Raw genomic sequence first — 27,450 nt, 5'->3', positions numbered from 1 at the left:
ACGATGGGGAGATGGTAATCTAAAATACACTGTAAGCACATATGTAAATGTCACAATATATCCCCTGTACAACTATTTTATGCTAATAAGAAATCTTAAAAACTTCAAATGAAAAGCAAAAAAGTGAATCTCCAGTTTTCAAATTTCATGTCATTTAGCAACAATTAGATTTTATTTGTAAGAGATTTTTTTTAAGACATACAGACTATTTTGAGTCTCTTCAAAACAGCAAATGTTATTCCAGGAATTTCAGTATTCAAATATTTAATGGAAACATTTATATTACAGTACAATGAATTGAGAAGCCTTCTCTGAAGCAAAAGTTCCCACTCAATGGTTATCATTCGAGTGAATTTGCACATATGGTGTGTGTATATGTAAGGAAAGAGGATGGGGAGAGAACGATAGGAACATTGACTAGGCACATACTATGTGCTAGGAAGCCATACCACTCCATAAAGAAAAGAATTACTATGACCTCTTAAATTTTTTCAGTGGTACTAAGGCTTGAACTCAGAGCTTCATGCTTGTTAGGCACATGCTGTACCACTGAGCCATGCCTCCAGCCCCTATCTATCTTTTTAATTTGTGATAGTTTTCTTCTTTTGAACATTAAATAAATGGTGCTCAAGATTCCCATGGATGATGCTCCAAGTGATACAAATGATGGATAGAAAACCCACCTGTTACTTCACTCCAGAGCTTTTGATACAGACGCTGTACTGGTTTCCTTGCCTGATGATCTACAAATAGGATCATCAAATGTTAATTTTCCTAACACTATAAATCTAGGAATTCTAAAAACCAAATGTTGCACTAACTTGACTACTTTTCAATATAAGCTAACTGAAATACTTTGTTTTCATTTGTACCCAATAAAACAATGCTGAAGTTTGGAAAAGTGAAAAAAAACTCAGCTAAGAATTTAGGCTAAAACAAAGTTAATTTCCTTTTTTAGGCTGCTGTGGCAAATTTCCATAAGCTGGGGGCATATAAACAACAGAAGTGTATTTCTTTGTTTTTTTTGCAGTACTGGGGCTTGAACTCAGGGCCTACACCTTGAGCCACTCCACCAGCCCTTTTTTGTGATGGGTTTTTTGAGATAGGGTCTTGTGAACTATTTTGCCTGGGCTGGCTTTGAACCGTGATCCTTCTGATCTCTTGAGTAGTTTTGGAGAATCCATAAGTAGCAAGGATTGCAGGTGTGAGCCACCAGTGCCCGGCCTTGGAGGAAGGCACTAAAAACTGAGATCTGGGTGCTAGATGTACTCATTTGCTGCTGGGTATCATTGCTAAGAGGCTTTCTTGATGCACTTGGTCTTGTGTTATCCTTTGATTAAAAAGAAACCAAACCAAAACAAAAAAACCAACTACACTACAAACAGCATCAGTAGCAAATTATGGTATGCATCTAAAAAGTAGAAATAGGCACTTGAAATACAACATGTTTATGATACAAGGTATGAATCAAGTTGTAAAATACTGTATGAACCTGAAGTGGGATTATGGGAAAACTACTTCTTTTAGCAAGCTCTATTTCTCTATTATCTGAATGTTACTTTTTTTTAAAAGAACATTTTTTTGGATGGTGGTGGGGAGGTAACTGGAGTTTGAACTCAGGGTCTTGCACTTGCAGGTATGTGCTATATGATAAAAAATAATTTTGAAATAAACCATAGCATTCAACTGCATAAGAGAATAGAATGTTAAAATTTTAATTGACTCATCCAAAATCATTGACCAAACAAAATAACATTAATAAAACTTAATAAAATATTTAAAAGAATTAAAAAAGAAAACCAGCAGTGCAGAAAATAGCATTCAGATGTTTGCATGGTTACACACAGTTTAACACTTCCACATCCTTTTTGGAATCCAGGCTTTTAAATTTTGGAGCCATGCTAACTTATAGGCAAATAAGAAAGACCGTAAATGAACAGAGTCTACATAGAGTAATACACTCTGGAAACCACTTCCTTGAAATCTTATTTCAGATAGCAGTAAAGTGAGTTTAAGAATCAAAACAATGTGAAGAATTTTTTGCTTTACATAAAAGCATCCAAAAATTACACTGGAAAAATGTGTGCATATTTCAGTGCAGGGTATTTATAAAAGATCATCATGTGCTCTGGTCCACCAGCTTACATTTATTTTCTAACCTTGGTTCTGTTTCCACATGTCTCAGAACAAGTGAGGTGTTATTTTAAACAAGTCAAAAATTTAACAAATGAAATGAAGTGAATGAGGCATTCATTTTGTTAATATCCTCAATTACCAATGGTGGGTTCTCTAAAGATAAGTAGCACAAGCAGCATTTTCATACAATAAAAATTAATGAAATGACAATAGTGCAGCTATAATTTTAATTAAATTTCACAGGTGTACATTTGATTAATTTTTTTAAAAAACTGAAACATTAAGCTATAGAATTCTGTTCTACAAAAATGGATATTGGATATCTTATTTCTTACCATCTTATTACAAATTGAAAGTTCAAAACACTTTGTAAATATACTTAACTGAGTAGCTATAAAGAACTCTGTATAAAGAATTCAGGAACTAGATTTAAAATTGGACATCAAAAGTTTTGCCTATGTCTCCCTGCTTCTGATGGGGCATGAGATAATCCCAGTCTAAAGGGTGCTGCCTTCATAAAGGATGAGTGGTCCCATTTCTATAGAAACCATCTTTCTCTGTCAATGTTCTGACATAGGCAAGTCATTTTTCAGTTGACACCATAAAGTTTCATAACAAAGGACTGAGAGGGAGTGCTAGTCACTGTTATCTAAAGATTTTTCCCTTCTGTGAATCCCAAATAAATTTCAACAAATTTATTCCTGTCTTTCTAACTCATAAGGCAGAAAACTATGGTCCATATATGCATCTCAGTATTTTTTATTTTGATGTTAGTTTATACTGTATAAGGAGCAATCTGAACTTATCCACACAGTATCCGTTTTATAGATGAAATTGGCTTTAGCCATTGTAATTGTATACAAGGAAATTAGGGGTATTGCAGTACTTGGTTGCAAATAACTTGCCATCTGGTGTTGGATCAGAAAATGCTATTTCATTAGTGCTGAGAAAACAGCCAAACATGAAGCAATTCCTAAAAAAAGTGGAAAAGATTATGTTAACAATGGATACAACTTTAAACCTAAGACAATTTAAGTAAAAAATACTCTTAAGTCAATACCATTTTTAGTAAGGAATGTCTCAGATATTAGAGATGGAAGTCTAATGGTATCATTTCAGATGAGAAAACTGAGGTGCAGAAAAAATTCTACAGAGGCAAAGGGAACCATGCTAACCAGAGAGCTGACTATATGCTATGCCTGGTAATGAGAACTAATACAATAATTAAAAGAATAACCAACAATTTTTTGTTGTTGTTGTTTGGAGTCTCATATATAGCCCAGGCTGGCCATAATCACCAGTTTTAACCAATAACTTTGTTTTCGCAACCAAACTCACACTTTGAGCTTTAAAAGACAAAAACTAATCTGCATCTTGACTACAACTAGGATTAAAAGAAATTAAAGTGAAAATTAAAAGAGTTCAACAATATTAAGGGATTGTCTATAAATTAACTGGCAATATGCTCCAAATTCTTCAATGTCATAAAAGACAAGAGCTGAGAAACTACCAGATTAAGGAGCATAAATGGGCATGGCGGTGCACATCTGTAATCCCAGCACTTTGAACATTGAGGCAGAAGCATCCCAACCTTGAGGCCAGCCTGGGCTACACAGCAAGACCCTGTCTCAAAAAAGACAAAAAGAAAAAGAAATATAGACTAAAGCATAAAGGGACAAGGGGCCTAACTACGGAATTTAAGAAAGTCTTAGTTGTTGCTGTAGCTAGTGGTAGAGCACATGCTTAATTTAAGCACATGCAAGGCTGGGTCGGATCCCAGCACTGCAAACTACAATTAGAAAGCATACTTATGCAAAAAATGCTAAAGCAAATGTGGGAATGTTGACTTGGTGAATCTGGGTGAAGGTGTGTGTGCTGACTTGCCCTTTTATTAACTCATCCTGTGGCTTTACTGAGCCTCAGTAGCATCTTATGTAAAACCCCAGGAACAGTACTCCACTGCTGCGAGGACCCAGACACATCTCCTGTACAGACGGAATTGAGTCGAAGGCTCCTCTTACGCAGGATATATCTTCAGTTATTACTTATATCTAACTCAGATAGGTGAGAAAAGGTATTTTTTTCAATGAACATTTTTCTCTCTCCTTTGAGGGCGACTAAATTTTTATTCATCTTTTCCTACAGATAACTACTCCACATGTGATCTGCAGACCAGAAATTCAGCATTGCCTGAGAGCTTACTAAGAATGCAGAATCTCAGTTCCCCCCTCCCCAACTGAATCACACCTGCATTTTAGCAATACCTCTAGCTCATTCATAGACTTTCAAATTTGAGAAACACTGACTACTACCTGGTGGAACCAAGTTAGATTCTGGTATTCCTCATATCAGATTTACCTTTTCTGACATGCTTGGGAACAGAATATTCCAGATTTTGGATTTGGGAATATTTACAGACTTTTATAGGCTGAGTATCCCTAATCTGAAAATCAGAAATCTGAAACTATAAAAGGTTTTGGATTTGGGAACATTCAGAATTTTGGATTTTTGGATTAGATTTGCTCAACCTGTACAGAAAAGAGGTATTTCATAACTATCAAATAAAAATTACTACAGACACCAATTTTTTCTCACTGAATTCCCTTTGTAAGTATCTGTGCTTTACTAAGATTTTATGCCCAAGAGCAGATCCCTGTAGTGGTGTTGGCATGCATTCTGTAAGACTGGCAAAGAACTCAAAAGGCTTGATCACTGGTTTATAATCTGATATCTATTCATCAGATATGTGTAGAAGAGACTGTGTTTCTAAACTCATCTTTCTATTCCAGATTAGGTAATTCAATAATAAAACTTGGCTGGCAGAGTGGCTTAAATGGTACTGCCTTAGTACTGCCTAGCAAGGGCAAGGCCCTGAGTTCAAGCCCCAGTACCACAAAAAAAAAAAAAAAACCAGAGGGAAAAAAGGAATAAGATAAAACTGGCATGTCACACTACAAACTCTGAAAGTCAATATACAGGGTTGGTTCGAAGTGTGCACACAGAAATATAAAGCAGAGAATTGGTAATTTTTATGTTGAGATATAATTCATATACCACAAGACTCAAAATGAAGAACTGGTAATTGCTTTGTTAAGATATATCTAATTCTTCAAGGTTCATCCATGTCAAAGCATGTGTACAGTACCACTTTCCTTTCATGGCTAATATTCCAGTGTTATGGCATAGATATACCACATTACTTATTCTTTCATACTGATTGCATTGTTTATTCTTCTTTGGCTAATGTGAGCGATGTTGCTATGAACCTTCAAGTGCAAGTTTCTGTGTGGAGTTTCTCTTGGGTACATACCTAGGTGCAGAAGTGCTGGGTCAGTCATGGGCTAACCGTTCAAACTACATCATAGCAGCTGCATCATGTTACATTCCTGACAACAATCTCCTGTATATCCTCACCATGCTTCAGATTTTTGTTTTTAAAACTGTAGATATACTAGTGGGTGTGAAGTTGTATCTCCCGTGGTTTTGGCTTGTGATTCTCTTAATAGCTAAAGATGTGATGCATATGCATATCAACCATTTGCATTTCTTCTTTAAATAACTGTCTACTGATGAAATCCTCTGACTGTTTTTATTTATTTACTTATTTTTTGGTACTGGAGTTTGAACTCAGGGCCTCATAGTGGCTAGGCAGATGTTCTACCAGTTGAGCCATGTCCCCGGCCCTGTTATAGAATTTTTATAACACAGTAATAAGACAATCCAGTTTATGTTAAGTTTTATTTTTTGGTGGTACTGGGATGTAAACTCAGGGCCTTATGCTTGTTAGGCAGGTGCTCTACCACTTGAGCCAACACCTAGGCCTACACAACCCAATTTAAAAACAAGCAAAGGACAGGCACCAGTGGCTCACACCTGTAACCTTAGCTACTCAGGAGGCTTGCAGTTCAAAGCCAGCCTGGGCAAATAGTTTGTGAGACCCTATCTTGAAAATAATCAACATAAAAAAGGGCTGGTGGAGTGGCTCAAGTGATAGAGTACCTGAAGTACTGAGTTGAAGCCACAGCACTACCAAAAAAAAAAAAACCCAAACAAACAAAAAAATAACTTTTACATAAGCTGAAAACTCTTATTGGACAAAACATATACAAATATTTTCTCCCATTTTATGAGTGCCTTTTCTTTTTGGAGGGGTGGAGGATGGAACTGGGGTTTTAGATTTAAGACCTTGTGTTTGCTAGGCAGGCGCTGTACCACTTGAGCCACAGCTACACCTCTTTTTGCTTTAGTTATTTTTCACACAGGGCCTCACATGCTCCGCCTGGGGCCAGCCTCAGATGGTGACCCTCCTACCTATACCTCCCACATAGCTGGGATAACAGACACGAACTATCATCCTTGGCTTGTTGGTTGAAATGGGACCTCACAAACTTTTTGCCCAGGCTGGCCTGGAACGGCCACCTGCTTAAATAGCTGGAATTACAGTTGTGAGTCACCACACCTGGGCTGCTAGTTTGCTTTTGTTTCTATTTATGAATTATGGCACGCATTAATGACCTGGCAACATGCAGTATATAAAAGTACAAATTTATGTACTTTTAAAAACCTACATTTTGCTTACATTAATTACATTTATGGCAATGAGATTTTATATTGGTTGAATCTAATAAAAGTTTCATCTTAGGTGTGGTGAAGCACACCTGTAATCCCAGCACTCAGGAGCCTGAGGAAAGAGGATCGTGAGTTTGAAGGCAGTGTGGACAGCAAAACCCTGCTTCAAAAAAAACAAAAAAGGACCCTGCAAACCTATACCAACCAACCAAACCAAAATTTGGTCTTATATATATATATATTTTTTTTTTGTGATACTGGGGATTGAACCCAGGCCCTCATATAAGCTAAGTGCTTTACAACTGAACTACACCTCCACCCTGTTTTTTCTATATTTTTGTTTTGTTTTTTCCATTTCTAACAATCCACTTTAATTTTTTTAAACAAGGTGTTTGTGACAAGTTATTATCACAGGTAGTTTGAAAAGCACTGGCTATAATGTTGCACATCTAGTATTTTCTTCCAGTGCCAATGATAACCTTGGCCTGACTCTGTCAAAATTTAGGTACAAGTGTTCTACCTCATCCTTCCCTTTGGCTCATAAGCCAAGAGAGGTTCTGGGAGGCTAAAAATCCGGGTTTAAGGTCTGGATGTATTTCACATTTGCTTACCTGACAGTATCTACCAGTCGTCTTGCAATGCGCTTTCTTCTTTTTAATCTGAAAACCCAGATTCTACTTATGCCACAGATTGCAGGTTCGGGTACATTTGAACATTGCCAAGCTCTAGAACATTCTTTAGAGCCCGAGGATTCTGAGCCACTTGGTTCAGACAGGACACGGAAGGCCTACAATGACATACAGAAGCATCTACAGATGGGTTCATGTCTCCTTTCGTTTTTTTGCGTTAACAATTCTTTTAAAAAACTTCCTTAATCAAAAGTATCTAATCAAAAGTCCATGAAAAGTAATAAAATTCTTTGTTATGTCTTGAATTCTTGGTTCATTTAGTTACACAATGCTTAACAAAATTCTAGTGGCATAAGATACTACCCTATGCTAGTCCATTTCATATCATTATGAAAATCTAGTTCATTCTGCATCATTCTGAAAATATCCTCTTTTTGATTAAAAAGTTTATAAAATCAAACTCTCATATTACAATGTAGATAAACTCCCAGTCCTAAAATGTGTATACAATAACCTAAACGACTGATAACATGAAAGACTTTAACACATTAACTATGAAATTTGACTATTTAAATTTTAAAAACTTTATTTTGAAATAATTATAAATTCACAAGAAAATAAAAAGCAGTATAGGGATGAACCATGTAGTGTTTACCCAGTTCCTCTCAAGGGTTACATCTTCCATTAACATTCTACAATACCCAAACCAAGGAGTTAACAGTAGAACAATGTGTGCAAATCGTTCCATGACATTTCATGTGCACTAAATTTATTTAGCCACCACTATACTCAAGATACAGAACTACTGTATCAGCTCAAAGGTCCTCCTTCTTGCTACCTCTTTACAGTCACATCTACTTTTTCCCACTGTTAGCCACACCAATACCTGTTAACTACTAAATGTTTCCATCTGTACAATTTTTTTTTTTTTGAGCTACTGGGGTTTGAAGTTTGTTCCTTTTATTCATTTGAATGGATGTAACAGTAAAAAAAAATTAAACAGATACAATAAATTATATATATATAAACAAACCATTGATCACTTTGACTGTTTCTAGGTTTGGGCTGCCATAAACGTTTATGTATGGTGTTGAATGGACATGTTTTCATTTCTCTGGAATGAAAGCTGGGAATACAACTGGTGGAACATAAGGTAAATAAATATATGTTCAGAATTTATGGAAACTGCCAAGCTTTTTCCAGATAGCAATGACATTTTACATTCTCACTAACATGAGAGATCTAGTTACCCTGAATCCTTGCCAGCATTTAGTATCGTCATTATTTTTTTATTTTACGTACCTGGAATGTGTGCATCTAACTAAATTTTAACTACCATCAATAAAACTTTGCTTTGGAAATGAGAATGGATAGAAGAGAAGGTGCATGAGTTAGCTGGCTACATTTGCCTGTTAACACTACATAAACAGTCTAAGATCAAAGGAGGAAAATGCCTTCTATAGATAGATAATATAAGAAAATATAAAAGGCAACCTTGAAAACATAAAAAGTGTAAGGTGAGAAAAAGTACACACCTTTTATATCATCTGAGTTAAATTCTTATCAACTTAAAGTAGACTAGAGTAACTATGTTTTTGTAAGGCTCATGCTAACCACAAAGCAAAAACCTATAGTAAGTGCACAAAAGATAAAGAAACCAAAACATACTACAAAGGCCTACCATCAAATCACAAAGGAAGATAGCAGGAGAGGAACAAAAGAACGCACAATCCACAAAACAGAAAACAACAAAACATTCTAACTTATCAATAATTACTGGCAGGCACAGTGGGACAGGTCTGTAATCCTAGCTACTTGGAAGGCTGAGATCAGGAGATCAAGATTCTAAGCCAGCCCAGGGAAATTATTTCTCAAGACTCCATCTCCAAAATAACCAGAGTAAAATGGACTAGAGGTGTGGCTCAAGCAGTAGAGAGCCTGCTTTGCAAGCACAAAACCCTGAGTTCAAACCCCAGTCCCACCAAAAAAAAAAAAAAACAAAACAAAAAAAACCCAACCCTCCCCCGCAAAAAAAAAAATTATCTTATATATAAGTAAAGAGTCAATCAAAAGAGAGTGGCTGAATGAATTTTTTAAAAGACACATAATACGCTGATGATTTCCACACTCACTTTACAAGGTCAGTTTTACAGAGGCCAGATAAGGACACATTACAAGAAAAGAAAATTTCAGGGCTGGGGTGGGGGCATGGCTCAAGTTGTAGAGAACTTGCCTAGCAAGTGCAAGGCCAATCTTAGTACTGCTGGGGGGAGAGAAAACAAAACAAACAAAAGAAACATATGTAAATATCCCTAATGAATACAGATGCAAAAACTCAACATATCAACATATTAACAAATCAAATTCAATAGCACATTAAAAGCTCTTACACCACGGTCAAGTGGGATTTATCTCTGGCATGCAAGAATGGTTTAACATATGTAAACCAATGAATGTGATATACCACATTAGAATGAAGGATGCAACTTTATCAACAGATGCAGCAAAAGCATTTGACAAAATTCAACACTGTGCCATGATAAAAATTCTCAGCAAATTCAATATAGAAAGAATGTACTTTAATACAATAAAAGCCATTATTTCATAAGCCTACAGCTAGTGTCATACTCAGTAGTGAACTTGAAAGCTTGTCTTAGATCAGGAATAAGACAAGGATGCCCACTCTTTTATTCAACATGTTACTAGAAGTCCTAGCCATAGGAAAAAGAAATAAAGACATCCAAATCAAAGATATAATATGATCTTATATACAGAAAACACTAAAGATTCCTCTAAAACACTGTTAGAAAAAAAAGAATTCAGTAAAGTTGCTGGATGCAAAATCAACATGCTAAAATCAGTAGCATTTCTATACAAGGAACCATTTCCTAAAAATCAATAAAACAATCCCATGTATAACAATCCCATGTATAACACAAATCCCATGTATAAAATACTTAGGAATAAATTTAAAGAGGTGAACTAGCTGCAGGTTCACTGTAGCATTATACATAGGAATCAACCTATATGTATATCAGTGAATGAATAAAGAAAATGTGGTACACACACAAAGAAATACTAATCAATCATAAAATAAGATAAAAACCTGTCATTTGTGACTAGTGTATGTACCTGTCAGACATTATGCTGAGCAAAATCAGCTAGGCACAAAATGACAAATATTACATGATCTACCTTTGTAGAATCTAAAAAAGTGAACTCATAGAAGCAGAAAGTAGAAAGGTGATTGCCAGGAGTTAGAGAATGGGGATGGGGGTAATGAGGAAATGTTGGCCCAGATATAAAAAGTTTCATGTAGACAGAATGAATAAGTTTTAGAGACTTGTGGCACAGTATGTCCACTATGGTTAAGGTATGCTAGAAAACTGCTAAGGGAGATCTTAAATGTTCTCATCACAAAAAAAGTGAGTTGATAAACATGTTAATTGGCTTGATTTAGTAATTTCACAATGTACACATATCAAAACATTAAGATGTACATTGTAAAAAAGTCTACATTTCACTTGTCAAATTACACCCTAATAAAGCTGGTAGTAGAAAAGAAAAAAAAGGCCAAAGTGATCACTTTTACTGCCATAACATAAGCCAGCTGCTGTTCTAACATCTCAAAACACAAAGAGAAACTGTTTTCTAGAACATTGCTAATTAGTATCTAAAGTACATTCTAATTAAAAGACAAGTAATAATTATTTTGTCAAGTATATTGTATCTTCACTAAACCACGTTTAGTAACTTGGGTCTAAAATTACTGCATTTGATGGTCTGAGTATAGAAATGACTGCATGAACAAAATACCAGTATTTGCCAAAATTCCAAACATGACATAAACAGTTTCAATTATCCACATGGTCAAGGATATTTTAATTGAAAAAAGTCATTAATGGTAGAAGTCTTAACTGCTTATTAAGAACTTTTCTCACAAATTCTGTTAATAATTTAAAAAACATGTACCATACCTGTTTGATGGGCTCTGCAATTAAACACCCAACTACTCTCTTTTCATCAGATATGAAGAGAAACGTTTTGGTTTTGTTAGGACATTTGGGAACAACTTTCTGGAAGCCCAATTCATGATCAACAAGTTCCTGAACATCTTCTACCTAATGGTATTAAAAGCCAAAAAGTAAATTTGCTTTAAAGAGCACAAAATGTTTACACACCCCAATATTATTTCACTATTGATGCGTACATCTTTTACTTTAGAAATCAGCTTTAGTCATTGTGTTGGCCAAATATCGAGCTCAAGAAACACATGGATCATTCTCATTCTCGCTCTAGGAATGACTGGCTTTCTGTCTACTGAAAGTGAATTCCTTTCCTAGTAAACCTTACTATCACTTTCACACAAAAAAAAAAGAAAGAAAGAAAGAACCCAACAACACACTGGGTATTAATTTCTCAAGAGCCAAAAAGCTTACTTTATCTTTCACAAGTAGAAGATGACACTCCTTCAATTATCTTACAGTTCTAGATTTGGTTGTGTATGAACTATTACAACTCATCCTTAAGCATGCACCAAAGTGGCTTATCTATCAGCAAAGCAGTTTATACTTCAACACAGGTTGGTTTCCAAGGGGTTAGAGCAGAGTATTAAAAAGATAATGCGTCACACCTTTCTGAGAGCATAACTTGGGTCACGTGGCAGCACCAACACAATCTTCCCATCCCAAAACTCTGCTACTACCCGTTCTTTTTTCCAGCTCTGTCAAACAGGAAAAAAATTAAAAAGTTTAATTTGTAAGGAGAAAAAAGACAAAAAAAGATCATTAAACAATTTGTCTGGAGAGGACAAAAGGCCAAACAATAAATGATACAAAAAAGATAGGATGAAATCCAATTAAAAGTAACATAGAAAGACAAGATTCTTAAGACAAGGTCCCTTCAATGGGCTGACAATGGGTGACATGTTATATAATGTTATAAACAAAGTCAAATAAGAACCAAGCTCTTCATAGGAACATAGAATAAGAAGTGCTCAATTATTTGAGGTAGGCAGTAGGCTAAACTGAATCCCAAGTGAGGGCTTAAAAGAATCTACTGGCCCAAGAGAAATCTACAAGGACACCAAAGCTCAAATACTTTCTCCTTTCAACTCATCATAGACTTGACCCAGCAAACCTTAATTAGCTCTGTAGAAGTGGGCAGCCTTGAGCTCATGCTACCTTTTAAATCAGGAAATTCTCATCCTTGTATTTCCACCCATCTGGTCCTGCCACCTATCTTTCTAAGTGTATAGTATATTATAGGGGTACAGTCCTGGAAAGATTGCATGCTAAGTTATTTTTCTGCTTACACGTTTACCCTCAACAAATCCTTTCTGTGCATATGTGACATCTGTAATACATAAGCACTTACATTTCTGTCCCTACACTTGACTAGACTACAAGCCCACTGTCGTAGGCTTGCATCTCAATGCTTTGGCATGTGCACCCAGTGTTGAATTGAATGAAGTTGAAGTGACATGGCATCTGACAAGAGTTTTTTCAACCTTGGTAAAATTTCCATGAGCATAATGTAGAAAGTGGTTATTCCAGGTTGAGGTAACTAAATAAGCAATACAGAAAATAGAGGAATCTAGTGTAATTGATTGAGTCTGGAATATTAAAAATAAGTGATAAAGCTTTCCTTAAGAATGTAAAACACATGAATCAACAGAGTTATACTAAGTTCCTAAACAGGAGGACATATTATGAAAAACAGATTTGGCATTAGTTTGACTACATTTTTCAGCAAAATTCCAACAGGTTATTTATTGGGGGGGGACTTGATGATAGGTTCATTTTATACTTTATCTGGAAGAGTAAATGTGTGGATAAAAGTCAAGTTGTTAAATAAGAGGATGAAAAGCAATTTACTTGACTAGATTTCCAGAGTATGAAGCTACAGTAAGCCCACCTTATTTATGGATTTATTACATAGCTTTGACTAAGTGCAGTCATAAATAAAAAGTAAATAGGTATTTCAAAAACAAAAATTTTGAGTTCCCACATGTGTATTATGCAGCTCAGCTGATGCACAGATCTGTCTTTTGTTATCATTAGTTGTGTCTAAATTATTGCGTGATCTACTAAGTGTTTTCCTGCCCTGAACTATCTGCCTCCCAAGAAGCAAATGGTGCCCAAAAAGCCAAGTAAAAGTTAACATGCTTAATTTAAGTGAAAATGTAGCATGCCTTTAGCAGAAGTGGGGCAGCATTATGGAAAAATGGATCAATATCTGCAATAAGTACTGAATTCCATGCTTCATGTTTCTTCTGCCACAGTGGTCTCCTTTGAGCCATACACCTGCAGATACCAAGGATCTACTGTACATTTATTTTTCTACTTTCTGGTGGTACTGGGATTTGTACTCAGGGCCTGTGCTTACTAGGTAAGTGCTCTACCACTTGAGTCACATTTTCAGTCATTTTGGCTTCAGGTTATTTTTCAGATAAGGTCTCATGGTTTTGCCTGGGCCAGTCTCAGACTACAATCCTCCTAACTATGCCTCCAACATAGCTGTTATTATAGTATGTGTGACACCATGCTCAGCTTTATGGCTGAAATGGGGGTCTCGCTGATATTTTGCCCAAGCTGACCTCAAATCTCAATTCTCCTGATCTCTGCTCCCTAAGTAGCTGAGGTTATAGGCCACAATGCCCAACGTGAAGTTACTTTTAAAACAGCGTGGAACTGACACAGAAAGAGATTAATGGTGTAGAATAGTGTCCACTGACATATCTGGGAATAAAGGTGTCATTGCTAATCAGTGGGGAACATGAACTGCTTACACAGTAATGTTAGGACTTCTGAATCTTAGGAAAAATGCAAAGTTAAGATCCATCTCTAATACTATGCCTTAAAAAAATTCCCAATGGGTTAAAGATCTAAATATAAAATGTATAGCTGTAAAAATATTTTAAAAACATACAAGAAAAACTTACTAATATTGGGGTAGAGAGCCCTGTGTGTTGGTAAAGGTTTCTAATCCCAGTACTCAGGGGGCTGAGGCAGGAAGCTCAGGAGCTCAAGGCCAGCCTGGGTTACACAATGACTTCAAGGCCAGCCAAAAGCTGGCTACATAGCAAGACCATCTCCAAATAAATAAATAAATACAAAATAAGATCCGTCTCTAAACAAATAAATAAATACAAAGATCCATGTTTTAAGAAGTTATTCTCGGACTGGAGGAGTAGTTCAAGTCATAGAGCACCAGCCTAGCAAGTGTGAGGCCCTGAGTTCAAATCCCAATACTGCAAAAAAAAAAAAAAAAAAAAACCCAAAAAAGTTATTCTCATAGCATGATGGGTCCCAGTAAGGAAGCTGTTTTAATAAACAGGCTGAAAATACTGGAAAGGCATGAGCTACGGCAATAAAAATAGGAGAAAAGGGATACATGTGAGTAGCAGCTACAATCATAAAGATAAGATATGGCCAATGATAAAGAGGTGGGAGCTTTCCTCTAAGGACAGAAAAACCCTGGGAAAGGCTGTTCCCCACCCCTCCACACATACACTCTAAGGCTACTAGATAAAGAAACTATGGCAGTGAGAGGGGTTCTCCTTCAGTCTGAGTTTTGCATCTTGACTGTTAAGCTCTGCTCAGACAGCCAGGGATCAGGATACAGGGTATATTTTCAATCTAGGACAATACTCTTACATCAGGACTGTAAGTCTGAGACAGTATTATTATAAGCCAACTTTGGGGCTGGGAGCATGGTTCAAGTGGTAGAATGCTTGCCTAGCAAATGTAAGAACCTGAGTTCAAACCCCAGTACTGCCTCCCCACAAAAAGCTAACTTTGAGCTGGGTGTCAGTATCTCACACCTATAATCCTAGCTACTTGGGAGGCTGAGATCAGGAAGATCATGGTTCAATGTCAACCAGAGCAAACTGTTTGTGAGACTCCACTTCCAAAATAACCAGAGAAAAATACATTTGAAGTGTGGCTCAAACAGGAAGTCCTGAGTTTGAACCCCAGACCCAACACCCCCTACCCCCCCTCCAACTGTAAGGCTGGAGTATAGTTCAGTGGTAGAGCATTTGCCTAGTATATGCAAGACCCTAGGGTCTACGCTCAGCACTGCAAAAAACTAACTTTTTAATAATGTCAGCCTCCACTTTTAAGAATAAGAAAAACAAAACAAAAGCACTGTAGGCAATGAAATATTTATGGATATAATATCTTTCAATACTTAATGGAAAGACATGTCTGTTTAAAGGCAGTTTGTTCTTTTAGAACAAACTGAAACACTATTGTTGACTCACCACATATTTGATTCCCTCCAGAAATCTCTGATGATGCTGGACATGCTGCATTTCATCTTCAGGATTGGAAGCAGTATAGATCATGCCACAAGACTTACATACAGTAGTGCCAAAATGCTTTTGACCTGCGTCCTACAATGGGAGAGAAAAGCCCAATGTAACTATTAAGTTCATATAGCCATTCATTCAAATTTCTCCTTATCTTTCTCCTACACTTGCACTGTGAAAGTTTGGTTACTATATCCTCTTCCATTCCCAAAACAACATGGAATGAATGCAATAAACTGATGAAAATAATGAAATTTTCTCTTCAAAAGGACTGTGTAAAATAACTCCATAATTCTTTTGAACTTATTGCTCTAAGGAATACAGTTAAATCGTAAAATCAATAGTTAAGATGAACAACACAGCTTCCTCTTAAATGAAAAGCCTAAAAAAGCCTTAAAGAGGAAAGGCAAAAATTTTAGGACCTCTATATTAATTATACACTATTTTTAACTCAAGTGGTTGGGTTTTATTCTCAAAGAATGTTTGAACTCTTTTCTCAAGAACTGATGAGAAATAAGTGTATGTAATAGAAATTCAGGAAAAGCACAGATAAATTATGAGCACAGAAAAGTCAAGAATATCTAATGTCATGTCCTACAACTCCCATCTCTCTCTCTCTCTCTCTCTCTCTCTCTCTCTCATGAGCCACTAAAGTACCTGGTTGTACACTGTCTAATAAAGAAACTGGCAAAATTTTTCTGTGAAAAGCCAGAATTAAATATTTTAAGGCTTTTCAGGCCTGATATAGTTTGCCAAAAACTCTTTTTTTCTTCAAAACTTTAAAAATGTAACAGTGACTTTTAGCTCACATAGCATGAAGTTAGATTTGACACTTGGGCTGTAGTTTGCCAAGTCTTATATCGCTATTCCCATTAAATCTTTAGTTGATTAACAGTAACTTCTCTTACCTGGAGACAACTCATTCATTAGAAATACTATCCAAAGTCTGTTAAAATATTATCAAAAGTTTACTGATTAGCTTTAAATGCTACCACCAAGCAAAACTGGCATTTCAAAACTCAGAATACCAATACCAAGTGGAAATGCTTAGACAAACGTTTGATTCATATTCTACATGTGAAAGCCACATATAAGAGGCACTTTGTATAGGCCAGGTGCCAGTGTCATACCTGTAATCTTACTCAGAAGGATCATGGCTCGAAGCCAGCCTGGGCAGATGGTTTGTGATACCCTCTCTTTGAAAAAACCCAATACAAAAACAGGGCTGGTAGAGTGGCTCAATTGGTATAGCAACTTGCCTAACAGGTGTAATGCCCTGAGTTCAAACCCCAGTGCTTCCAAAAAAAAGGGAGGGGAGAGGCACTTTGTTTTGAATTTACTTACAATGATGAGCTGCTCTTTTGTTTCTTTATTTGTATCTCTATTATTCATATTTTTCTGAATATTTGTCTGTTTCAGGAAGTTAGGACATGTGATGGAACCCATAGAAGACTGTTCGTCAGCTAGACATCTTGAAATAGAAAGTTGATAAATATTACACAACAATGAGAAACCTGAGGCCCACCCAGAGAGGATCAGTAATTAACTCAAGAAAACATAACTAGGGAATCCAGTGTTCAGACTCAAATCCTATAGTCTTCTGATTTCAAGTCCAAGAAATTTTCCTCTATGGATTCAGCTGCACATACTAGAATCACTTTTGGAAGTTGACTACCCTAGGACTTGGTTTTTCTTTTCTTTATCAAATCCTATGACAGTATTTACCCATGTTAAGTATAAAGAAATTACCAGGGTAACATAGGAAATAAGCAGACTCTTAATACTAAATTTCACAGACCCACAGACAACCAGAGCCACCACCATGTAGGATCCAACAACATTTTACTTGGGCAGTGAGGCAAATAAGTTCAGTTTTCCTTGTACTAAAGCAGACTCCCAGTACTCTGAAATTTTTAAGAAAAGAAATATTTTGATTGGGTAGATGTAGTTGAAACCATCTTTAAATATTAGGAAAGAATTTTGGGATTTGGCTTATGAGGTTGCAAACTAGAGCCCTTAGACAAAATCTGACCAGTGGATACATTTTGGTTGTCCCACATGTTTAAACTTTGGATTAGTCACCAATATTTTAAAACGTAGAGAATTCACTTAAAAACTGTATATTGCAAATATTACGAGAGACACTAAGAGGTCATTAGACCTCTTTTCCTTTAAAGAATCTACTAGTTAAGAGTTGAATAGCACTTGCCTTTTTAACTGGGCCTGGCTTGCTCTATAAGCAATGAAATTGCAACCTTTTTGCCTTTTAATGAAAGGACCCTCATATTGCAGGGACCAAAAGAAGTAGAAATTCCTAGACAATAGAAGTAAAACAAAACAAAACCAAAAAAGCAAGTACCTTAAAATAAGAAGTTCAAACAATGGAAAAATACCTGACAAGAAAGTGGAAAAAACTATCCAATACTTTAAGCCAAACCAAGCTGTTTTGTTATCATTTGTCGAAAAAGTGGCTTTCAAACTGATAGTAAAAAATATATTAAGCTGGGGGCTGGTTGCTCATGCCTATAATCCTAGCTACTTGGGAGGCTGAGAGCTACAGGATTGTGCTTCTAGATCAACCAGAGCAAAAAAGATTGTGAGACCCCATCTTAATAGGAGGGGAGTTGAGGGGGGCGAGGGGGAAGCTGGGTGAGGTGGTGTGCACCTGTCATTCCAGCAATGGCAGGAAGTATAAAATAGGAGGATTACAGTCCAGGCTGGCCTATCTCTAAAATAAGTAGAACAAAAAGGTCTAGGGGGCATGGCTCAAGCAGTAGAGCTCCTGCCTAACAAATGTAAAAGCACTGAAATCAAACCCCAGTACTGAAAAAAAAAAAAAAAAAACCCAAGAAAGAAATAATATTTAACTTCCTGACTACTACAAGTGTGCATACACACTCACACAACTAAAACCAAGGTTTCATTAAATACACTTGCTATATGACATGCACTTTAAAAGAGGGAGGGAGGGAGGAAGGAAGGAAAGGAGGGAAGGAGGAAGGAAGCATCTATATAATTAGTGAAACTTGAACATTGAAGCAAAACCAAGTCCTACCTTTTTGTATTGATTGTAGACACACTAAAGATCGGATAGACAATGGACTCAGAAGAAACTGGTAGGGGGGTGGAAAAAACATCAATAACTTGTATTACAAAATAACCAAGGTTTTAAATGGTTAACTCTGAAGGTTAATAAGACCAAAATATTCATATTACTTGACATTAAGACTTAACCATAATCAAGATAAGTACTGGGAAAAGAAGAAACAAAACAGAGCCCAGAAAAAGACCCACATAAATAAACTCAACTGACTTTTAGCAAAGAAGCAAAGGAAAAGGGAAAAGGACAGACTTCAACAAACGTGCTAAAACAACTGTATAGCCATATGCAAACAATTATACTTACCTTACATAAAAATTAACTCAAATGAATCATTAATCAAAATGCAAAATATAAAAGGGGAGAATAAACCTGGTACTGGATTGAGATATCAGTATGAATTCATGATAATATGTGTGGATGGAGACCCACAGAAGCAATTATAGATATGTGTACATGTAATGTATATCTTTTCTAGCCCTGTTGGCTGAGAGGATCTAGAAGCAACAATACTCCAGTAGCAACATACACACCCAGAGTCTTGGTTTCTAAATATCATTCTCTAGTAAAAGTAACCAGGGTTCTGTGGAGAAATTGTTGATTCTACTGCTGGAACTGGAAAAATCTAAGATGAACTTAAAACATCTTGTAGAGTCAGGAAATAAGGAAGTGCTCAAAAACAAAAAGATGAGACATAATGGGCACCAGTGGCTCATGCCTGTAATCCTAGCTACTCAGGAGGTGAGATCAGGAGGACTGTGGTTCGAAGCCAGCTGGGCAAATAGTTCACGAGACCCTATGTCGAAAATATTTAACACAAAAAGGGTAGATGGAATGGCTCAAGGTATAGGACCTGAGTCCAAGCCCCAGTACCACACATACACATAAAAAAAGATGAGACATGCCAAAGAGAACAAACCTGAAAAAGAGATCCTAATGGCCAAAAGTTGGACAATTTGAGCAATAAAATAATGTAGTGGATTTAAACCCAAAATGTAAAAGAAACATTCATGAATCCATATTGATATCTATCCATGAGTTCATTTCGTTATGTAAATGAGTGAACACATAAATGGAGAGGAGATAAAACTTTCTTATAGTGAAATTTCAAATAACAAATGTAGATATTTTCCTCCTCCAAGGAGACAGAGCTTAATCACCACTGCCATGTGAAAGGATTAACTAGACTTAGTGACAAGCTTCTAAAGAATAGAGTATGGACAAAGAAAAACAGTAACTTCACAGTGGAGAGACCTGTCAAACATGCCCTTAACTAGTGATGAAGACTAGTATCACTAGTGATATCATGCAGCTATCATGTACCCTCCTGATATGGTACGATCAGAAGGGCACTTTACTTCTGTGGTATTCTTCCCAAAACTCGATAATTACAATCTAAATGTGAGAAAAACATTAGACAAACTCAGATTCAGGGACATACTACATACTTTCATGACTACAGAGTCATGAAAACACAGAAGCAAGAAAAGACTAAGTCACACCAGAGGAGACTAAAGAGACATGACACCTAAATGCAATATGGTACCCTGGACTGAATTCTAGAATAATAGAAAGAGGACATTAATGGAAACCCCAAATGAAGTCTAGAGGTTACTTAGTAGTATCATATTAATTCTAGTTTCTTAAGTTTTGATAAAGGTACTGTGGTAATATAAGATATTAATAGTGAAGGAAATACACTGAGGGACATACAGCAATTCTCGGCACTACTTTTATAACTTTTCTATAAATCTAAAAGTATTGTAAAGTAAAGGTCTTATTTTTTTTCTTAAAGTGGGGGTGAGGTTAAAATAGCAGTTAATTCAAAAACAAAATATCGAGACAGTACTATTTGGTAAAAAGCAAATGTTAACTTTTCCTCGTCTATAAAATGAGTACAACAGAACCTATTTTCCTAGAGTTGTGGGAGAATTAAATGACTCATTGTAGTTATAAAATAATAAACTTCAGTCATTTGTATAAGACCTCAATGACTTTGCCATATCCTTGGACCATCTGTTATTTAAATATTTTTCTTTAAATTGACTTAATGTACTACAATAAATTTTTTTTTAAATGTACAACTATTTTAAATGGAAGCCATTAATCTTCTACTATATGTTTTATTCACAACTCACTGGAAACATGCCATCTACTAAATACTTAGTCTACTAAATAACTTAGTACTGCCCGATATGCTTTCAGCACTCAATAAACATTACTTATGAACATTACACTTTATAATTACCATTCTGAGTGGTTATTTTATATATCATTAGATCTTCTAAGGATTATTATTCCAGATTATGCTTTTATTTTTGTTTCCTTCCTATAGCTTCTCACTATACTCAGCATGTCTACATCTAAAATTTTAATTTACTTTCAAATTTATAGATATAAGCAATCAGGTGAAATTACCAAGAATTTGGTTGATAAAATGCTAATTAACTTCTTTATATACTCATAGTTTTAGAAAAGACTACTGAATTAAACGACACTGTGGCCGGGTACCAGTGGCTCATGCCTGTAATCCCAGCTACTCAAGAGGCAGAGATCAGAAGGACTGCAGTTCTAAGCAGTCCTTTAGGACTTAGGACTTTAATCCTAAAGTCCTTTAGGATTTTTTAGATCCTATCTAAAAAATACCCAACACACACACATATAAAAAGGACTGGCAGAGTGCCTGCCTAGCAAGCATGAGGCCCAGAGTTCAAACCTCAGTATCACCAAAATGACAAAAACAAAAAACCCCACAATAACACTGTGAATTAATAATAGGATTTCAGAACTAAGAGGAACTCAAAAATTAAGATTAACCCTTTACTTTAGGTTTCTGAAGCTGGATTTCAGTCATTTCAATGGCAAAGCAAATTCTGCTCATAATTGGACTTTGATAATTTTACTCCTTTCTATTATTTTTTGGTAAAAGAGTATGATTTTATAATAAGAATTCTCAACTCTAGACAGTGTAGGTAATTTGGCCATAACCATAGATTAAGCATTGGTACTTTTTGTCTCAAATTTTAACCTAAAATTTTGTCTCCTGCTTTCCACATACTATACTGCTTTACCACAGAAAATAGTGCCACAGAGATAAACATGGAGATACCAACAATAGGTACACTAGTAAAAACAAAAAGACCCAGAAAAAATTACTGCATATTGAATTTAATATTGGCACACATAAGTGTTATTACAAGTAGCTAAACTCATGTGAGAAGTTTTCTCTTACTTACTTGTCTTGTTCTCCACAGAATTCTCTGAAGGAAAATGGTTATTTTTATCAAGTTTATATTCCTTTGAAGAAACTATTGCACCTGATGAACCCTGAAAAGAATAAACGGGTAAGACAAAGTAGAGGAAATCTTAATTCTTAGTTGTTTTCTATTTAGTCAATGAATTTCAATAGATCAGTTTCTAAAACAGTCTAGTTCATTCCAAATTACATTTCATAATGTGATTTTTAAATCCTCAATTCTTAGTCTATTTTTAGGAAAATTTCCTCTGCATTCAATAAATATATAACACCTTTTAAAAGTCACAGTACATACATTATAATTTGTGATTTTTTTTCAAAAATGTATTATACTTTCAGATAAAGATGGCAGAATGATTATAGACATTCCTTTTCTTAAGAACTGAACAAAAAAAAAATCGCTAAAATGGCAAAACAAATATTCTCTAGAAGTCACCCAATTGGAAAGAGGTAATTTTTGTTGTAGACTTCAAAAAATGAACGATCAAAGAAAGAAAAATGTTTTAGAGTCACAGATTTCTTCCAGTTTCCCACTTTTTGACATGTAACAAGAAGCAGAAAAAAATCCTGACAAATCTGATAAGCCTTTTTTTTTTGTCAGTGCTTGGGATCAAAACCAGGGCCATGTACATGCTAGGCAGGCACTCTAGCACTGAATCACATTGCCAATAAGAAAAACACTCTTGATTAAAGTAGAACTCTTATTCAAAACCACAGTATCTTAGAAATGCTGGGAAGATTTGTCAGTTTGCCATTTCCCAGGGCTTCCTAATGAGTTGGAGAAAGGGGATCGTCCATCCTTTCAGATTCACCCTTAGATAGCAGAGATTAATCCTAGCAGTGAGTATTTAACAAAATCTTATGAGGTAGCAGAGCCCAGTTTTACAAATTTAAGATGTGCAAAAGTCCAGCTTCTCAGACTACTACGAGATAGCACTAAATTAAAGTGAAACTCAGAAAAAAAATTTAAAATAAGTTAGGCACCAGTGGCTCACACCTGTAATCCTAGCTACTGGAGGCAGAGATAAGGAAGAATGCATTTCAAAGCCACAGTTTGTGAGACCCTATCAAACCCATCACAAAAAAAAGGCGGTGGAGTGGCTAGAGATGTAGGCTCTGAGTTCAAATCCCAGAACCACACAAAAAAAATTAAAAATTAAAAATAAGACAAATGGTGTTGCAGAGACCTCAAATAAGTAACAACAAAAAATAATATACTTACATTCTAGAATACTGCCTAGAACCAAAAAAGGGAGAAAAGTCTCATCTTTCTACCCCACCTTTAAATTCCTTATACTACTTGACTTTTTAAAAACAGCCCTTCAAATTGGAAAGAAATCAAACTCAACTATGTTTTTTACATATGTATAGATAGACCGAAGTCCGTTAGCCAGCTATTTTAAAAATAATATATTTAGCTTTTTTTACCTTTATTAATTTCTCATTTTCACTTCTTGCACTTGGTAATTCAATATTCAATTTCTTCTCAAATGACAGACACTTTGGCACTTGATTTTCCACAAAAGCCTTCCTTTCACATAGAGCCTCTGTGGCAGAACCTTCACTCGCTTCTGATTTATTGTTTTGTGTGATTCCCAGTGATGGCTTATCTTCCAGAGAGCATTTCTGAGAGAATTTTTTTCTGCTAACAAAAAATGCTGCTCCACCCTGCAGTGTAACTTGTGGTTTTGTTTTTTGGCTTAGAACCCGAGGAGTATCAGGATTATTTTCAGCTGGATAAGAATTATTCTCCTTCTCCACAACTGGCTTATATACCTTTTGATTTTGCTTGGAAGTTTTAGAACCTCTCGATACAGGCTTGATGTGCTTATAACTTGGTTGATACTTAGCAGTCAGACTCTTCTGTGGTTTTTTGTTCCTCTTCTTGGTAAAGACTGGTTTTCCCTGCATTTTTTCTGTCATACCAGGAAAAGATTTATCTTTACTACTAGTCTTTAGATAAATGCCTCTACTCTCTCTTATAAGCTTTCTCTCCAGTGGATTGAGGTACCACTTGTCTTTATTGTAAAAAGATACAGCCGACACAGCAGATTTAAATGGTGAACTGTGATTTGCAGGTGGCAATCTATTTCTTTTAGTTGTTTTAAGTGGACTTGAAATGAAATGACCTTGTTGAGAGCAATACAACTTTTCTTCCTTTTTATCACTGCTTTGACAAGCATGCTTTTTATTAGGTGATGGAAACAGACTTTCAGAAAAGTTCAAAATTAATTTCTTTGATGGAATATCTGATGATAGGCTATGAAAAGCAACAAAGTCCATTGATAAGTTCATTATTTTCCTTCAAAATTTATGCAGATCTATTACATAAATTCTTCCTATAGGTCATTTCAAAAATAATACATTCCTCTCCACCAAACATATATACACGTTATGTTTTAGTTTAAAAACAGTAGAATTCTCAAATTCTGTCTTTATCAAACAAAGCATTAAAAAAATCTTTCCATAGGAAGATGACAATAATGTTCATGAAAAGTGTTTACAAAGCAGCTTTGATATTGCATGTGTTCAACTAGCTATCCCTACAATGATTAAGTCTCTGCAACAAACTGATTTCCTGGGACCTTTATTATGGGAAGGAATTTCTATCTCTGCTATGACATAGAGAGTAGAGTACAGTGGTCCCCTTTTTCCACTAGGGATACATTTCAAGACCTTTTGTAGATGCCTGAAAATACAGATAGTACCAAACTGTACTGATACTACAGAATTTTTTTCAATACATTCAAACTTACAAGATTGAGTTTATAAATTAGAGGATTAACAACATAATAGGACAATTATAACAATGAGATACAATAAAATTTATATAAATGCTAAGTCTCTCGCAAAATATTTTACTGTACTGTATTTGCATTTTCCACTTAATATTTTTATCTGGTTTTTGAGGGGTGGAAGGCAGTATTGGGTTTCAACTCAGGACCTTGCGTTTGCTAGACAGTGCTTTACTACTTGAACCATGCCACTAGGTTTCCACTTCATATGTTCAGACTATAGCTGACTGCAGGTGAAGAAAACCATGGAAAGCAAAACTGCAGGTAAGGGGGAATCACTGCGTACAGACTTTGTAGTGCTGCTTACTGATGAGCACTTACTCTACAAAAAGGAGGACATAAAAGACTTAACATACTTCCTAGCCATAGACAACGGCTCTTTCTTTGATTCTCTCCAAAGGACTAAATACTTCATGACAAAAGCTTACTGTATTTTCAAACTAGAATATAGATTATTACTACAACCACAAGGAGCAGACTAATAGAAAAATGGAAATTTTAGGAAACAGGAGAGAGAACAACAGGAGGTAAGATTATTCACATGTGTAAGTATTGGATGATACTCACCTGTCATAGTTCAAAAAATGCTGCTTCCTCTTCCTTGGAGTTAAAGCTGCCATTTAACTGAATTCCTAAAAGCAATAGGTAAGTAATAATAACCAAATTTATCAAGTGGGTTTAAAAAAAAATCACTGTGTCAAAATCATACTTTAAAAGTTTGAAGAGGCTGGGCACCTATGGCTCGCACTTGTAACCCTGGGAGCGCGTAAGAGGACCATGGAAAAAACCCACAAAGGGTAACCTCCCAAATAAAATTAATTAATTAAAAATGTCCTGAGTCAGTAAAACCTACACATTGAAAACTACAAAACATTAGGAAGAGAAACTGAGTGTCTGAACCAGGAGAGATATACCATGTTCAGTGATTTTAGACTCCAATTCTCTTCCCAGGTGCGGGTGGCTCACGCCTGTCTGTCCGCCCAGCTACTTGGGAGGCTGAGGTTGGGAGGATCACGGTTCGAGGCCAGCCCAGGCGGACGGGTCCACAGCAAAATGGCTGGAGGTGTGGCTGCAGCGGTAGAGCACCTGCTTTGCAAGTGTGGAGCCCTGAGTTCGAATCTCAGTCTGAAAGGCTTTTGGGGCCGTGATGCACATGAAGCACATTGTTTTAGTAAGGATTGAAACCATGAGTTAGATGAGGGAGATGGCGAGAGGTGGGAGAGAGGAGGGGCGGGAAGAGGGCGCAGAGCCACAGGGACACGGGGAAATAACGGCAGGATCCAGCTGAGACGGCCGGGCCGGGAGGAGGGACTTCCCGAACTCGGGGCCCTCTCCCCGCACCCCGATTCCTCCGGACCCCACAGCCCGCGCGTCCACCGTAACTGTGGCGCTCAGAGCTCCCCCAAGCCACACACGCGTGACCCCAGAAAGCCAAGCGGGCAGGAAGGACAGGGTCTGTGGGATTAAGGTCGAGGCGCGGCCGAGCCAGGAAAACGCCGCTCTCAAGAACATGGAAACCCTACGCCGCCAGCGCGGACACCCGTCAGGGGCTTCGGGCTCCAGACCGCCAACCCGCCGCGCGCCCGCAGCAAAAGCCCACGCGTTCCCCAGTCTCGCGTCCCCGCGGCTTCCACCTCAGCCCCCGTCCCCGTAGCGGCTACCTGCGCCTCAGACTCCTCGGCCCTCTCAGCACTCCAGCCCGGCGCTCCTCGAACGTATTCAAATTAACGCGCGCCAGAGCTGGCGGACGCTGCTGCGTTCTGATTCGTCGCTGCTCAGTGTTTCCAGAGGCTGGCTCGCTGATTGGTCGCTTGCCAGTTTTGCCCCGCCCTTCCAGAAAGCTGCCTCCAAAGTTCTCCCGCCCTTGGAGGCAAAAAAGCTCTCTCCTCAGGGAAACCACGCCTCCCTCAAGCTCTTCCAGCAATGCAGCACTCCATTCCCCCCCGCGCCTTGCTCAGGTGCATTCTGGGAATTGTAGTTTTCTGAGCAGCAGACGTCTAGGTCACATTCTGGAGTTAATTCGGTGTCAGAAACTTTTGTAATCTCTCCAAGATTTTCGTGGCACTTATTTTTCACATCTGAAGTTCGATTGTTAGTTGTACTTTTTTGATTAGTTGTACTTTAGATTCCTATTTCACTTTTTGTTAACTTAATTTTTTAGAATTAAATCAGGGCATGAACAGACTGTCCAAGCATTCTTACATGCTTTACGTGTTTTCTGTCATTTAGTCTTCACCACAGTCCTCACCACATACCATACGGTATGCATTATAATTCCCATTTCACAGAGAGTAAAACCGAAGAGCTGGAAACAATGATTATTTAAAGGACACGACCGGGTTCTTGCCTTTCCCCCAAAAGGAAGGTTCTTACAGCACTGGTTGGTTGTTAGATATTGTTACTGTCTTTGAGTCACCAGCTCTGGTAGACTCTAGTTCTAAATAAATTTAGTTAAGTGATGCACTCAAATGATGAACTCAACTTCATAGAATGAAGTGCTAAAAGGCAAAATTCCAACAAATTTAGTTATCAGATCTTGTTGGCTTTCATTCAGGATTCATGAATTGAGGCAGCCTCCATTCTACAGGATAGAATGAAATGTCCCACTGGGCAACAGTGGAATATTGGATTTTGTAAGGTAGAAAGAAGGA

The 27,450-nt window shown here is 36.8% G+C and overlaps 2 protein-coding genes across 12 annotated transcripts in view; one reads left to right on the top strand and one right to left on the bottom strand.

Annotated features, from left to right (window-relative positions):
- Pbk (PDZ binding kinase) overlaps nt 1–4,720 on the top strand; it is a 39,019-nt gene extending 34,299 nt beyond the window's left edge. For all 8 annotated transcript variants that reach the window (XM_074055229.1, XM_074055225.1, XM_074055222.1 and 5 more), the window contains one exon: nt 4,282–4,720. The gene's annotated coding sequence lies outside the window, so the exon portion shown is untranslated. The remainder of the gene's footprint in view (nt 1–4,281) is intronic.
- Nucleotides 1,692–26,556, bottom strand: Esco2 (establishment of sister chromatid cohesion N-acetyltransferase 2). 4 transcript variants are annotated; one of them, XM_074055219.1, is made up of 12 exons: nt 26,461–26,554; nt 25,714–25,885; nt 25,367–25,431; nt 23,433–24,264; nt 21,985–22,075; nt 18,704–18,761; nt 16,993–17,119; nt 15,601–15,732; nt 11,968–12,057; nt 11,312–11,455; nt 7,317–7,492; nt 1,692–3,109 (listed from the first exon to the last, which is right to left on the bottom strand). In XM_074055219.1, the coding sequence occupies exons 3-12, from the start codon at nt 25,417–25,419 to the stop codon at nt 2,977–2,979; spliced, it is 1,836 nt and encodes a 611-aa protein (XP_073911320.1). In that variant the 5' UTR covers nt 25,420–25,431; nt 25,714–25,885; nt 26,461–26,554; the 3' UTR covers nt 1,692–2,976. The 4 variants fall into 4 exon arrangements, with proteins under 4 accessions (XP_073911320.1, XP_020028780.2, XP_073911322.1 ...); XM_020173191.2 differs by lacking the exon at nt 25,714–25,885 and having other exon boundaries at nt 26,461–26,556; XM_074055221.1 differs by lacking the exon at nt 25,714–25,885 and having other exon boundaries at nt 23,433–23,920; nt 26,461–26,498.
- Between the last annotated feature and the right edge of the window lie 894 nt (nt 26,557–27,450).

Source organism: Castor canadensis, chromosome 14 (assembly GCF_047511655.1).
Source record: "Castor canadensis chromosome 14, mCasCan1.hap1v2, whole genome shotgun sequence".
Classification (NCBI taxonomy): domain Eukaryota; kingdom Metazoa; phylum Chordata; class Mammalia; order Rodentia; family Castoridae; genus Castor; species Castor canadensis.
The sequence above is the reverse complement of the archived record's forward strand: the minus strand, read 5'-3'. Positions and strand labels throughout refer to the sequence as shown.